This window comes from Copadichromis virginalis, linkage group LG7 (assembly GCF_057382275.1).
Source record: "Copadichromis virginalis isolate Kocher_CV1m ecotype Utaka linkage group LG7, C_Virginalis_male_GT1.1, whole genome shotgun sequence".
Taxonomy (NCBI): Eukaryota; Metazoa; Chordata; class Actinopteri; order Cichliformes; family Cichlidae; genus Copadichromis; species Copadichromis virginalis.
The window spans coordinates 64,715,577-64,729,476 of NC_140624.1; the positions used below are offsets into that span (position 1 = coordinate 64,715,577).

At 41.8% G+C, this 13,900-nt stretch overlaps 1 protein-coding gene across 1 annotated transcript in view; it reads right to left on the reverse strand.

Annotated features, from left to right (window-relative positions):
• Window positions 1–13,900, reverse strand: part of mical2b (microtubule associated monooxygenase, calponin and LIM domain containing 2b) — a 62,216-nt gene that overhangs the window by 25,946 nt on the left and 22,370 nt on the right. The window contains exons 4-13 of the mRNA XM_085464745.1: window positions 11,409–11,525; window positions 10,712–10,813; window positions 8,301–8,456; window positions 8,089–8,189; window positions 6,193–6,450; window positions 5,269–5,384; window positions 4,981–5,107; window positions 3,542–3,632; window positions 1,181–1,328; window positions 316–512 (exon numbers count right to left, since the gene is read on the reverse strand). Coding sequence (XP_085320871.1) covers window positions 316–512; window positions 1,181–1,328; window positions 3,542–3,632; window positions 4,981–5,107; window positions 5,269–5,384; window positions 6,193–6,450; window positions 8,089–8,189; window positions 8,301–8,456; window positions 10,712–10,813; window positions 11,409–11,525 — 1,413 coding nt within the window. The remainder of the gene's footprint in view (window positions 1–315; window positions 513–1,180; window positions 1,329–3,541; window positions 3,633–4,980; window positions 5,108–5,268; window positions 5,385–6,192; window positions 6,451–8,088; window positions 8,190–8,300; window positions 8,457–10,711; window positions 10,814–11,408; window positions 11,526–13,900) is intronic.

Below are 13,900 nucleotides of genomic sequence, written 5' to 3' on the forward strand. Positions count from 1 at the left end.
TTGGGTTACATACAGCATTTCACATTTTTTGGCAAATGGATAACTGCCTCGACCGCTTCCCCGTCTGTGTGTTCAGGGTTAGATCAATACACACGGTTAAATATTAAATGATCATTTCCTGTTCCTAAACTGGGGTCAGGAGGTCAGGTTTTAGGGCTACCGTTTCCAGTCCAAGAAATTTACATTTAAAGACACGATGAAGACTAACTTTAAAAAACAAAAAAACATTAAACCCAACAACATTGGGTTGTTCATGATTGAATTAAAAAAAAATTCATGTAAGAATCTTTGTGGTTCTGTGAGGAAGAAGCTGACCTTTGTTTGCTGGCGAGTTCCTGAAGGCCTCGTAGAACTTGGAAAGGTACAGGACCATCAGCAGCTTATCAGGTTGAGAATCTGCAGCCATCTCCTTTCCTGTCGTCACCGGTTGGATGCCAAACTCTCGCTCAGCCACATCAAACGCCAGCTGATTGTTCCCCGCCACATCCTCCTCGTTCAGAGAGTCATAATCACTGAAATGGAAAAGGAGATGAAGGTGAGGTTAGGAGATGTGTGTATACGCTCAGGAGGTTTCTTCATATATATTCCATATACTGAAAACAATCTAGAGAGAGCCGTTTGTGGAGGATAACTCAAGCCATTTATTTAGCTTCTAGATTTTACAGATGTCCCGTAAATGCTTCACACATTAGAGCAAAGCTGAATAAAAACAACTAAAGGAAAATATGACAAAAATATAAGTCATTAACCAAAATACAGATCTGCACTGTGTTCAGAACAATTTCAATAAGCCAAGATGGTGACAGCTTGAGGCTTCATGACAGCATACATAAAGCAGTCTATGCTTGCTGACTATTTGAGGGCATTCCAGTTACTGCTGACGGCTCCACTACAGCAGGAAATCAAGCAATTATCAAGCAAGCAATTTAAAAATTGAGCATTGCACAAGAAAAGTCAATTAAACTGTGAGGAGAGAGCCAAAGAGACATGGCTCTGAAAGGTTTCTTTTGTTTGTTTTTAATTTGCACAATCATATGACTCAATTACTAAGCTTTTCTAAACCAAACATTGCTCTTGAAGCTGTTGACGGAGCATGAGTATGAGAAGCAAAAATCGTCGCCTGAATTATCACGAGCATTAGTGCAAGTGTTTCCTGTTAGCAAGCTTTGGCTCTCCTTACATGAGCTCAGGCTTCTGCCGATGGATGAGAGCACAGAGGGCCAGGCCATTCCTCCAGGAAGATGCGAGGTTGGTGACATCGACTCCCTGGTACCCATGAGTCTGCCTCTGACACCAGTTCAGCAGGCGGCCAGGATGGACCTCAGACTCTACAGAGAGAAACAGTCTGTCAGCATGCAGCATCACAGGAAAGGGCATCTTCATCGTCACCATTATTTCCTCAAGGCTGGAAATGTTCCTCAGACAGTGCTGACACTATGGCACGTTAATAAAGTACGGGTTGGTTTGAACTTGCAAAACCTGAACGACCTCCCAGGCCTGAAGCAACACTGGCAGCAGAGCACATGCAAGGACATGCTTTAAATCATGACCGTAAACTCAAGCAACACAAACAAGAGAAGGAATTAGAGTGTCCAATGGGTCCCAGTACTCTTTCTGCAAAAACACTATAGGTAGCGGGACTGGGAGCAGTGGGGTATCAATGCAATCCCCTGCTTCTGAGAAAACACCAGTGTCCTCTTCAGTGCATGATTTTAAACAAACTTATGAAATAGCACAGGCTTAGTGAGAATTATTAATGATTTTACATGATAAAAAGCATGTGATACTAATATGTCATGTCATACGTCATGCATCTTCCTTCCTAGCACAAATAACAAGACAGGCCCATGCAGCGACAGCTGCTTGTCAGCCTCGGACAACAACTTAAAAGAAAACAAAAATGCAAGAAAACGGACCGGATTCAACAAACACCGAGTACAATCAGATCACGAATCCTTCATATGATGTTAAGCTAACAACAGCCAGTTCTCCATTCTTGATGCACTAGTTAGTTAAACTCCACACAACAGGAAGAGCAACCTGTGGGAAACCTTTATTGTGCAGCTCCTGAAGAGCTGAACTTGACTTAGCTGTTGTTAAACTAAAGTTTTAAGCACTTTTTCTGGGAAAAACGCTACCTTGGCTATGTTTGGGCTTGACTTATGCTGCGTCACTACTATTGCTATATAATATGTTGCTGGTACTCTGTGGCCACAGATTTACAGAAGCTCACTGCTCTTCATTTTGGTGCGGCCTGCAGCACAGCTTTTATTTATTACAGATTCGATCCATTTTTTCCTACATTCTCAAAAGTATTACAAATTTCCTTTGAAATAATACAATATAATTTTGAGGCTCTATTGCAAAACCCTAGTCCTAATTAGTATAATATTCCCAGGATAATCGCAGCTCTTTACAAACTCCATTTTTTTTTTTTAGCTCTCCAGTTAATCCTGTGCTCCAATACTGCCATCATATTATTACAGGGAGGCCGTCTCAGGGCGCATCGTTTATGGGGGCAGGAGACATGAACACTGTTAAAATTGTTAATATTTACCTTTTTTTTTTTTTTTTTTATTTACAAATGCAATGTTTGATTACCCCTGCATCCCAGGTTTTAGAACAGATACTTCCATAGTGCCTCTGAAAAGTACGACTTCATGCAACATAACCAAAAGTACTAATATTACTAAATTGAGCAAATTTAAATGCAAAGCCCTACACTGTGTGCATCTGCTCTTCCAGATCATATCAGGTCAGCTCATGCATGAAAGAGGCCTCATGTTGGACCCTCGTGCAGGTGTAATGTTATCCACCTGTATTGTCTGCAATGAGGCGTGTCGAGCCTGTGACTGAGATGGAGCTAAAGTTTCCCCTCAGGAGGGCTGAGCAAGCATTCAGTATGATGTCAGCGGCCTTCCTTCTGTGAACCAATCTGAGGAATTTATTCAGACTCTTTTTTTGGGGTATTAGATGACATTGCCAACCGGTGCTAAGATGTTTTTGGAAACCTCGTATGAGCTTCTCAATTTGATGTTTCAAAGAAAGCTTTCATGCAGTGTTAATGAGGCTGCAGATGCATCCAGGTCTTACTGATGAGTCAGAATGATCAGATTACTATTAAAAGAAGACTGGGAGCTTTTACAGACTAATTAAGTCCCACCTGAGCAGTTGGCAGCAATCCTTTATGCCGCTACATATTAGGCACATCTACAATCTGCTCTTTGTTATAGCTCCGTGAACAAAGTAGATTGGCTGGGACTGTAATCTCCAATTTGTGACTATTAAAGACTCACACAGCAGAAAATGAAGCTGTTCGACATGCTGGGTCTGTCCAGATGCATCAAATGCTCTCAAAGTGCAAAGGTCCAAGAACACGACGAGGAGAGCTCGATTATCATCAACTGTCTTTTTCTGTAATGCACTATAACGTTGAGGTTCTTTGATGTTACCATTGGTTACAACTTGACACGATTATAATTAAATCCATTATTCATGTTTGATGGTTGGAGTGCACTTTGTAGCTTGGAGGAACATCTACCTTTCCTGGACAGGTTGACTGATCGACGTGCTGGTCCTCCTCTTTCTATCTGACCTGGTCCCTGATGACCATCAATGAACAGGTGACGCACCTGGAAGTACAAAAATCAGGAGGCCTAATGACATATAGGTTCTAGGGATGTGCAGATAGAAACTGTAGGCTGTCGACTAAAATTTGTATATTTTTTTTCTTTAAATGTTACATTGGTACATGGCATTTGAACTGCAATATATATGATACTGACCACAAAGGTTTCTGTTGGAAGAAAATGTACTTGGCACTCTTTCATTTCCACATTCAGTGGAAAGATTACATGATTGTGTTGACTGCACAAAAAAAACATTTGAGTTTTCAGAGTCTGCAGGCTTCCAGTGTCACGAGAACCAATACTTTGAGAGATGTTTTCTCATTTCCTGTTTTGATCTTTTGAAACTGATTGGCTGTTATTGTCCAATGGCTATGAAGACGAAAAACAAAAGACAAAATTTGGGGGTGGCTGTAGCTCAGGCGGTAGGAGGAGGTCATCTACCGATCGGAAGGTTGGTGGTTCGATTCGCTTCCCCCAGTCTGCATGCCAAATATCCTTGGGCAAGATACTAACCACAAATTGCTCTCCGATGCATCCATCGGAGTATGAATGCGTGTGTGAATGTTAGAAAGCACTTAGAAAAATGTGCTTGTGTGAATGGGTGAATGCACAAGTTGTATAAAGTGCTTTGAGTGCTCAGAAGAGTAGAAAAGCGCTGTATAAGAACCAGTCCATTTACCAAATCCAGGAATATTTGTGTGACCACGGGTTTGAAGATGTTTGGTGTTGATGACTACTTATTTTTTTGTTAATGCAATGAAACAGCCACATAAGTTTGTTTATATCAATGTAGGGATGTCAGATTCCACCCTTCTTGATTTCACCAGACAGTCCCCATATTTTCATATTCAGAATCATAGCAATTACTCCTTGATGACCCCTCTCAGCTGCACCATAGTGCTGAATCATCAGAATTTGTGATGGCAAATGTGATATATTTGCATAGTTCAAGTGAGCATACTGAGTTTCCCCAGTGCCCTTATTTGCAGAGCTGAATATTATCGATGTAAATCTAGAAACGCAGCTCTCACTGAGGGTGTAGTTGGTTGGTGCCAAAACACCAGCAGCAGTAGAGATTTGATCTCACACTGCAGAATTTGTAGAGAATTTGCTCAGAAAAAGTTTGAGCTCGTTGTCGATGCCTTATGGAGAATAACTGAAACATCTAAATCTCTTCAAACGCGGGTTTATTTATGTGACATCTACCATATTAATGTGGAAACGATCCCCTAACATTCTAGTTTATAATGAGGTAGACAAGTAGAGATTTCAATCCAGTATTTCTGTTAAGTGTAGAAGGCAACTTCTTGCCTTCTTTCTTTACAGGTACACTGTTGAGCACAGGACTCACCTGATGTGGGCGCACACAGCTGGCGTTGAGGTTGGGGTAGCGGGTAGCAGGGTCAATGGAGTACTGTTCAAAGTTTTTACTGATGTTCTCTGGGGTGGTCTGGGGTAGAAGACGGTAAATGCTCTCCCTGGAGTAGAAAGAAAGATTTAACTATCAGACTTAAGAAAGAACAGCTTTTAAAAGGAACCCAGAGTTCTATGACTTAAAAGTGCATTCATGTGGAAACAAACCAGCTCAGGCATTATTAGAAGACATAATCCGTTTGAATCCATGAACATGCTCACACACCTCTCAGCCAGGATCTCCAGTGGGCTCTTTCCTTTTGCCCAGCCCTTCACCATCCATGCAGTGTCAAAGGCAGCCAAAAAACCCCGAGCGCAACCCGTACCCATCGGCCAGAACGGCTGTAAACAGAAAGCATGACACACACAAGCTGAGCCTGGCACACAATAAGAGCAGTGTCGGACAACTTTCACGACACTAATAAATAAATACATAAGTACATTTTATTCTAGGCACCTGTCAAAAACACTCAAGATCACATTAGAAGACTTAAAAATATACATCTCATTAAGTCAATAAAAGATACAATAAAACAGTTAATAAAACAAGTTTACAATACATAAAGTCATTATGACCAGAGTAGCAGGTGGGAAACGATCAGACTGTGTGTGGAGTTTAACGATGGTGTTTGGAGATGGGATCTGAAAGCAGAGAGTCGGTGTTATGGATGTCTGGTGGGAGGGAGTTCCACAGGTGATGGACGGACAAGGTGAAGCCTGTCGAGCCCATAGCAGTCAAACGGGTGGATGCCACAATGAAATGGAGAAACGCACCCAGAAGTTCAGGGAGGCACTTAAGGTTAGTGACTGCCTTGAAAGCTGGGAGCAGAATTTTGAACTCAATACAATATTGAACCAGAAGCCAGTGAAGCTGCTGAAGGACAAGCATGATGTGGTTAATGGACGAGCTGGTGATGGTGCGAGCAGCAGAGCTCAGGAACAGCTAAAATTTATGGTTGAACTTGAACACGCGGGCACGGCAGTACTGTTGGGTGAGACGGATGGAAGCGATTAATGTTACGAAGATCAAAGTACGATGTGAGGGTGGAAGGACAGTGCGCCGTCAAGGATGACACGCAGACTCTTAACCTGAGCGGAGGGAGAAACCGAGCGACTGTCAATGAAAAGGAAACGCTACAACTTCTCATACCTCAAGCAAACTATCTCCCACCAGTGCAACCAGCAGCTGGTGTCCATGTTTCTCCCTGATCAAGGCGGCGTTTTCTGAGGCGTACATGCAGGTGAAGTCAAACATGGCTACATCTGGCTGTCCGTAGTGGTTGATGGCGTAGTCCAGGGATGGCAGCTGGTAGTTTGTGCCAAAATCAGCCGCTTCACGAGCATATGAGAGCAACGCTTCCTGATTGACGTTGTCAGGACTCAGAAGCCGTTCAGTTTCCATGTAATCCTGCATTAAGAAGAAGGAGACAGTTTTAGGCACATTGTATTGACAGTTGCTTTTCCACCATATTTAAAAAGTTAGTGTTATCCCATCATTTTTAATCAAAGCAGCAAGGCTGATGGTCAACGAAGAAATATTAACCGGGATAATTCAGAAATGAGTTTTATATTTCTGCTAAAACTTGATGTAAAAAAAAAAAAAAAAAAAAAAAAAATTTATTAAAAGGCTCAACACTGTCTTTCACTGAACACATGCGTCTTTACCTATATTACTCCCACTGTGGGGGAAAACATCTGCCTTCTTTTACACTGTGGGGACCTCATCGTCACAAATTATCTTAAAAGAAATAATTACATTTTTTAAAAGAAATAGTTGTAACAGGTTTAGGGAGAGTTTCCAGGATCTTAAGAGAAATCCATGTAATGGTCTTGAACTGGTAATAAAGGTATGTGAGAGGGGAGAGAAAGAAAATTAATAAATAGCCCTCATACGTATGCCAATCCATCCCCAATACTCTAATACTCTCGTGTGTGTGTGTGTGTGTGTGTGTATTTTCAGATAATTGGTTTGGCAGACATTACTGGGTGGTTAGACTGAGGGTCACATGGAGCCTTTCCAATATGATCCAGTTGATGTCCTAATGCAACTGTAATAACCGCATTTATAATGTCTAATCTCTTTAACCCTCCTGCCATCCTTTAAAAAAACTCACACCCATCACCCTAGGGACCATTCTCAGCCACGCCATAAAAAGACCATATATCCATATTTTATTCCACTTTAAATTAGCCAACCTTGTAAAACTACTTCTCCCTGAAATATTCATGTAAAGTTTTAATTATATTTTCGTTGTTTTAACCCTTCAAATCCCAGTGTTATTACATGAGCGCCCTGTGTTATAAGCCCCAAAAACCAAAAAACGAAACTAAATATTTCCACAAAAAACCAGTTGAAGTAATATGTGATTGTCATTATAAGTAGGCCTTTAGATGGACCAAAGATTGGCACCAACATACATTTTGACCTGCCATTATTTTTTTTGCATTTTTTTTGCAATTTAAAAATTAAAACTTCAAGGCCCTGAGTCTTCATTGACATCCAAGAAAAGAAGAAAAAATAAAATCATATGATGATAATTTGGGGTTGAAAAATAGCGTTTATAATGGAAGTCAATGGGCAGAAAATGGTCCCCAGGGTGATGGGTGTGGGGATTTCTGCTGCTCAGCCATTTTAGGCTGATTTAAGGAATTCACACTGGAATATTAACATTGACAGGTAAAAACTATCCTGTGGCAAGTTTGGTTATATTCCACTGAACACAGTGGAAATGGCAGCCATTTAACACATAGCAGTGGCACAAAAAGGTCCCAAGAAGGCAGGAAGGTTAATGGTGTGTGTGTGTGTGTGTGTGGGGCGCAGCGCATGAGCGTTTAATTAGAACCCCATTCATCAACCTCCTCTATGCCGACCCGTCACTCACTGGTCTGGCGAGCACGCACGCATTCCTGTTTGGGAACGGCCTTTGAATCCTGGAACCAGGGTTAACCACAGAGGGAGGGTGTGAACTGTGACCCATTGGAGTCTGGAAGAGTCGAATCTATGTTTGTGTGTCTGATTAAATCAAAGTCAGCTGAGTAAACTTACATTAATGATGACCCCTTTGTCCAGCAGGCTCTGCTTTTTTGCAGTCATGACAAAGTAGTGGGTGTTGTCTTTGTAGTAAACTATGTTCTCCAAGTCGATTCCTGCAAACATGAACATATTTACTTAACAGAGGGCGTTTAGCGCAGGAAGGAGCAGCATTTAGAGCGGGAGAAGCTGTCATTTTCCCACTGCAACATTCTTTCCTGACTCACCCGTGTCCTCTTTGAGTTCCAGAAAGAACTTTTGGTTAAAGATGAAGGCCACGCCACTTATTTCTTCTACTTTGGCCTCTGCTGTTGTGTTCCTATTGACAAAGTTAGCCGTTATAGCGATGGCCAGCTTCCCACGAAACTCCTTGCGCCTGAAACCTGCAGAGGTGGGGGAGGAAAAACAAAAAACAAAAAAAAGGGTTCAAACATTTCAAATCATTTATTTCCTGAAGTTGGTAAATCAATACAAAAGTATTGAAAATACAATCCACAAAGCTTCACTTTGTTTGTTCCAATAGTGGGAAAACAGTAAGCTTGCTCCTGATGACCTCAGCGATCTGGATGTTTTGTAAGGCAAAGGCTGAATTAAAAATGTAACTCAGTAAGAGTCCATTTAGTGCTTTACACATGAGAATGATTTTAAAAGTTATTCAAAGGGAATGCAGTGATTTCTTTTTTACTGAGTAATGCGCTCCACCTTTTTGATGTTTGTTAGATTTCTGCAGAATTATGAATGAGCTGTAGTTTTACTATGACCTGTAAAGACACAGTTACAATAATCCGCTGAAGATGTGATCATTTGAATACTGTGCAAGCAAGATTTTCTGCATCTGCTTCAGACTGAAATCCTTTAATTTTTCCAATATTTTTCTTATGGTACTAGCACGGTAGGGAAATGCACTGTTGCCTCACAGAAATAAGGTCCTGGGTTTGAATCCAGGCTGGATTTACAAGAGATGCCTTTTGTGGAGTCTCCAGGTACTCTGGCTTCCTCCCCAAATACATGCATGGGGTTAAAATAACTGGTGTCTCAAGTGGTTATAGGTGTTTCTGTGAGTGCGTCTCTGTGCCAGCCCTGTGATAGACTGAAGATCTGTCCAGGGTATACCCTGCGTCTTGGCCTATGACAGCTGGGATAGGCTCCAGCACCTCTGATGTAAGGCTGAATTTGTGCATCATGTTTTCTAGATAGGCTGTTTTCTTTGGGGGTGAAAACAACCACCGATTTGCTTAATGCACTTTTTGTTTAAGTGTAGGGGAACTGCAATCATGTGGTGACACTGATGTGTAGAGTTGTGTGTCATCTGCATACTTTTGACAATAAATGTTATAATACTCTGAATGAGAGGGAGCATGTAGATATTATTCCCTCAATACCGCTAATGTACTCTCCAAAATCCAAAAGTACTTATCAAACAGGCTCCAAGTGTACATCACATCCTTTATCCCGGGACAAGACTCAGCGGTCCATCTGCAAGGACAGAGGTCACTCTTTCGAAGATGCCAATGTTCCCATTTTGGACAGAGAAGACCGACGGTTTGAAAGAGGAGTGAAAGAAGCCATCTATGTCCACTGTGAACGGCCATCTTTGAACAGAGGCGGTGGTTTACGACACCAGCTGTCTGCCATCCAGTGTTGAGATCCCTTCCCAGATGCCTTAACATCACATCCTGGGCCTTTTGACCTCAGGAAATCACATGATAGGGTGGGGCTAGGTTTCACAATGAGCTCACCCGAAACCTTGGCTGATGGTGACCTACACCCGTTTTCACAACTTGGCTCGTGTGATTAGGTAGAGGATCATTAGGGGGTCCAGTGTCCCTCTCACTCCCACAGGGCTTAAATCTGGGACTCCCCACCATTTGACCCTAGAACTGCAGAAACTTCTTGGATGAGAGATGAAACGTCTTCAAGCAACTTAAAGAAGTCCAGACGCTTTTCTTTCCAAGCTTCTTAGACTCTTTGCCATCCTCATCATGGATATGTGGAATTACTCCAAGTCTGAAGAAAATCCCTGCAGGGCCTAACCATTGGGGAATTTAGTATTTTTAATACAGATGCTGCAATTCTCAAGTTATCTAGTGTAGATGACAGTCAGGAGTTAGTCATAATGTTGTTCTTTCCCTAACAAATAATTTGCACAAACACCCCCCTCCTACTAGTCGACCATTATAATCCTATTTAGAATATTCCTTGGAGGAAAGTCCCGGAGCAACATGCAGTTGAAAGAGTTTCTCTGCAGTCATGGAGACACCAAACCTTCAGGAGGATGATGCTTCCCATCAGTCGTCCTTATGGGAAAGTAAACATGTTCATAACACACATATGCCACACACACTCACACACGAGCAGAAAATAAACACTGCAACTTGTACGCTTTGACAAAGCCAACAAAGCTCTCCAACAGTTCATGAACCAGAACACCCCTCTGACCCCATACGCACCATTAAGCCTCCAGCTGAAACTATGTCAGCAGGAAATGCTTTACCAAGTGGCCGAAAGCAGCTTTGCGCCACCTCACCTCATTTCCAAAAAAAACAAACAAACGGAGCTTTGACTCCTGAAATGTAGGTCCATAACAAAGTATGACCCACAGTACCACTCGCATCTGTAACCTATAATCTTTTCTCACCATCTAATGTGCTTCTGCGTCCGTCAGCTCCAATCACCACGTCAAATTCAAAGTCCGAGACAGGATGGCCAGAGGGTCGGATCTCTGCCCGCCAACCATGACCTGAGGAAGAACACAAGGAACCATATATGATATTCAAGGACAGTGCAAGAAAACACAAGCAGGAAGGCAGGAAGGCACGCTCAAGTGCTGACTTTAAAGAAAAACACGAAACAGAGCAGATGAGGTTGGATCTCAACTACCCTCTCAGTGTCACATAGTTGTGTCATGTTCCTTGGAGTGTTAGAGTGAGAAAGTTTCTGGACATGCTGTGTGGGACATGCTATTTTAAGACATTCAGAAAACGCAGCACAGAGTTCAACTAAAATTTAACAGCACACTCAGTTTATCTTTATTCTCCACACAGTTTATTAGAAATACTCTATATACACTTCAAATATGCGATCATTTTAACATGCACTGTGTGTAGGGAACTTTCCTTATATAGCCAAGATATGCAGGCGGGTCCCAGCATGTCACTGCCACTCGTGACACTTTAACATACAGATAATACCACAAATACACACCCACAGACACACTTGTCTTTCTGTATTTGTGAGGATACTTACTGACTTTGGAACTGAAAATGGCTTCATAGTAGAGCAATGCACTGACTCACACACTGGTGTAATGAATTTGTTCATGAGGACATACTCACCGACATCTGTCTGCTCCTCTGGTGGCTCCAGCAGTTTGATGAACTCAACATTGACGTGAATCTCGACACCAAGGATCAAGCTCACTTTTACCAGCATCAGTTGAAGCTGGCGGATACCTGGAGCAGGGGCAAAGAGACAAGTATGTTCACAGAGCAAACCAAGAAAAGAACCATCTCTACTGGCAAAAAACAGCAATTCTTCATACTTAGTAGTTATTGACACACATCAATTAAATCTCCAGAATAAAACTGGGAAATTTAAAAAAAGCCAACGTCCTCCAAGATCCATGATTATAAAAAAGGCATTCTTCTAACCAAGCAGCAACTTACAGGGATAAAAAGAAATTATGCCAACAGAGAAGTGCCAAAAATGACCCGAGCCCATTCCAGGGTGGATTTTAAAGTTAGAATGAACTTTACAGGCTGTAAACTGTGCTCTAAAGCCTCCATAACAACGCTATGGTGGGTGGATTTTCAACAACTAACCCTTAAACTTTAGGAAGGCTTAAAAACAGGTGGCTTTTCGTTTGTTGTCATTTAGCACTAATTAACTAATGACCAAAAATGGTTTAAAACCCCCAAATTCTGGGTGTTGATGAGCAGGGGAACAAATATAACTAAGTTTAATATATACAACCTTTGGTATGGAATGTGGTTTACTGATGCTTTCGTGCTGATGTTTATTTTGCTGAAATTGGACTCAGATGAGTTTTTAATGTTATTTATTCATGAAATAAATAGTTTGGGGGTTTGAACCTTTTTATGCTTCTTAAGTAGGCCATGTCACATAACTCGAAGAACCGCTGACACAAAAAGGTAATCACAAGGATTATAAAAATAGAGCTTTGCTGCTGCTGCGACTGAATGAATCCAAAGCAACAAAGACAAGGACACCGTACTTGTGTGGATCTGTCACATACAAATCTGGTACAACAGAGTACTGCAACCAAACAGACCATAAAACAGACTGACAAGAGTAGATACTTGCAGAGACATGGCAACAGACTCTCAATGAGTCAAAATTTAAAATCAACATAAGCATGATTTTTTTAGTTTTTAGAATAATATAATGCGAGTTGTTTGTACATGTTTCCACTTGTGCTCCAGAATGAATTAAAGTTAGGAGAAGGACATGCAGTGGGTGGGTGTGGCGGAGGAGGATGCTAGGGATAGGATGAGATGGAGGCAGATGATCTGCTGTAGCAGCTGGAAGAAGATTCCCCCTACACTACTGTAAGAATCTGATATGCCGAAGCATTTACACTGTACTCACATGCATTAGCAAAGAATGCCCGTACAGTACAGATGTGACGAGAAGTGAAGAGAGTCAGCAGACCTCATCTTTGAAATGAGATACATGACAGTTACTAAAGCTGGAGAGCAACAAGTGCGAATGGAAATGTGAATGGTAAATGGCCTGTATTTGAATAGCGCTTTACTTAGTCCCTATGGACCCCAAAGCGCTTTACACTACATACAGTCATTCACCCATTCACCCATTCACACACTGGTGATGGCAAGCTACATTATAGCCACAGCCACCCTGGGGCGCACTGACAGAGGCGAGGTTGACCACCACCAGTAGGCAACGGGTGAAGTGTCTTGCCCAAGGACACAACGACTGAGACTGTGGGAGCCGGGGCTCGAACCGGCAGCCTTCCGATTACAAGACGAACTGCCAACTCTTGAGCCACGATCGCCCCGCTACTTGCAAGCTGCAGCAAGTCAGGCTGCAGGAAAAACAATCCTCCTCTCACATGACACAGAGTCACACATCCACTTCTGTGACGTTGGCTTTGGTTTTGTGGCCAGACAACATCGCATTTACTGCACAGTAGTGATTTCTCACACACACACAGTGCACTTACTCAGAGGCAGGAACCATTTACATGTTATGGCTTCACAGTACTTTGCATGTTTTCTCTGTTAAAGCACTACTGCGGTGCCACTCTGAGGACTTTACAGCCCATTTTATTTTTACAAATGTGCTTCAAACGCATCACATGCAAGAAATCATAAAGATACCGCTCCAAACAAAAATAACATTAGAAATGAAATTAGATTAGAATTTGAAAAATCTGATTAGAATGAATACATTAAAAAAATAAAATAAAATAAAACCAATATTAGAAAATTTTCAGAGCGATTAAATGTTCTATAACGTAGAACTTTTGCCAGACTTGTTTTATAATCTGACACCTCTTCAGCTGGCATAGGAAATTCACGTTTAGTTAAGACTAAGGGGTAAGAACCCTGGGCATCCACTAATGTCTGTGCCCCACCCCTTACACACAGAGTGGAGAAAGTAGCAACTTCCTCTGGGCTAAAGGATGGTACCAACTTTCAGCCAAAGTACAAGCCCGACATCAAAGCTGGCACTGCACTTCCTCAGATCTCACAAAAACCACATTAAGAGATAAAAGATGGAAAATTTCCCAAAATATTATTATAGCTTAATAAAATTTCAGATAGGCAGAGCAACTGAATTTTAA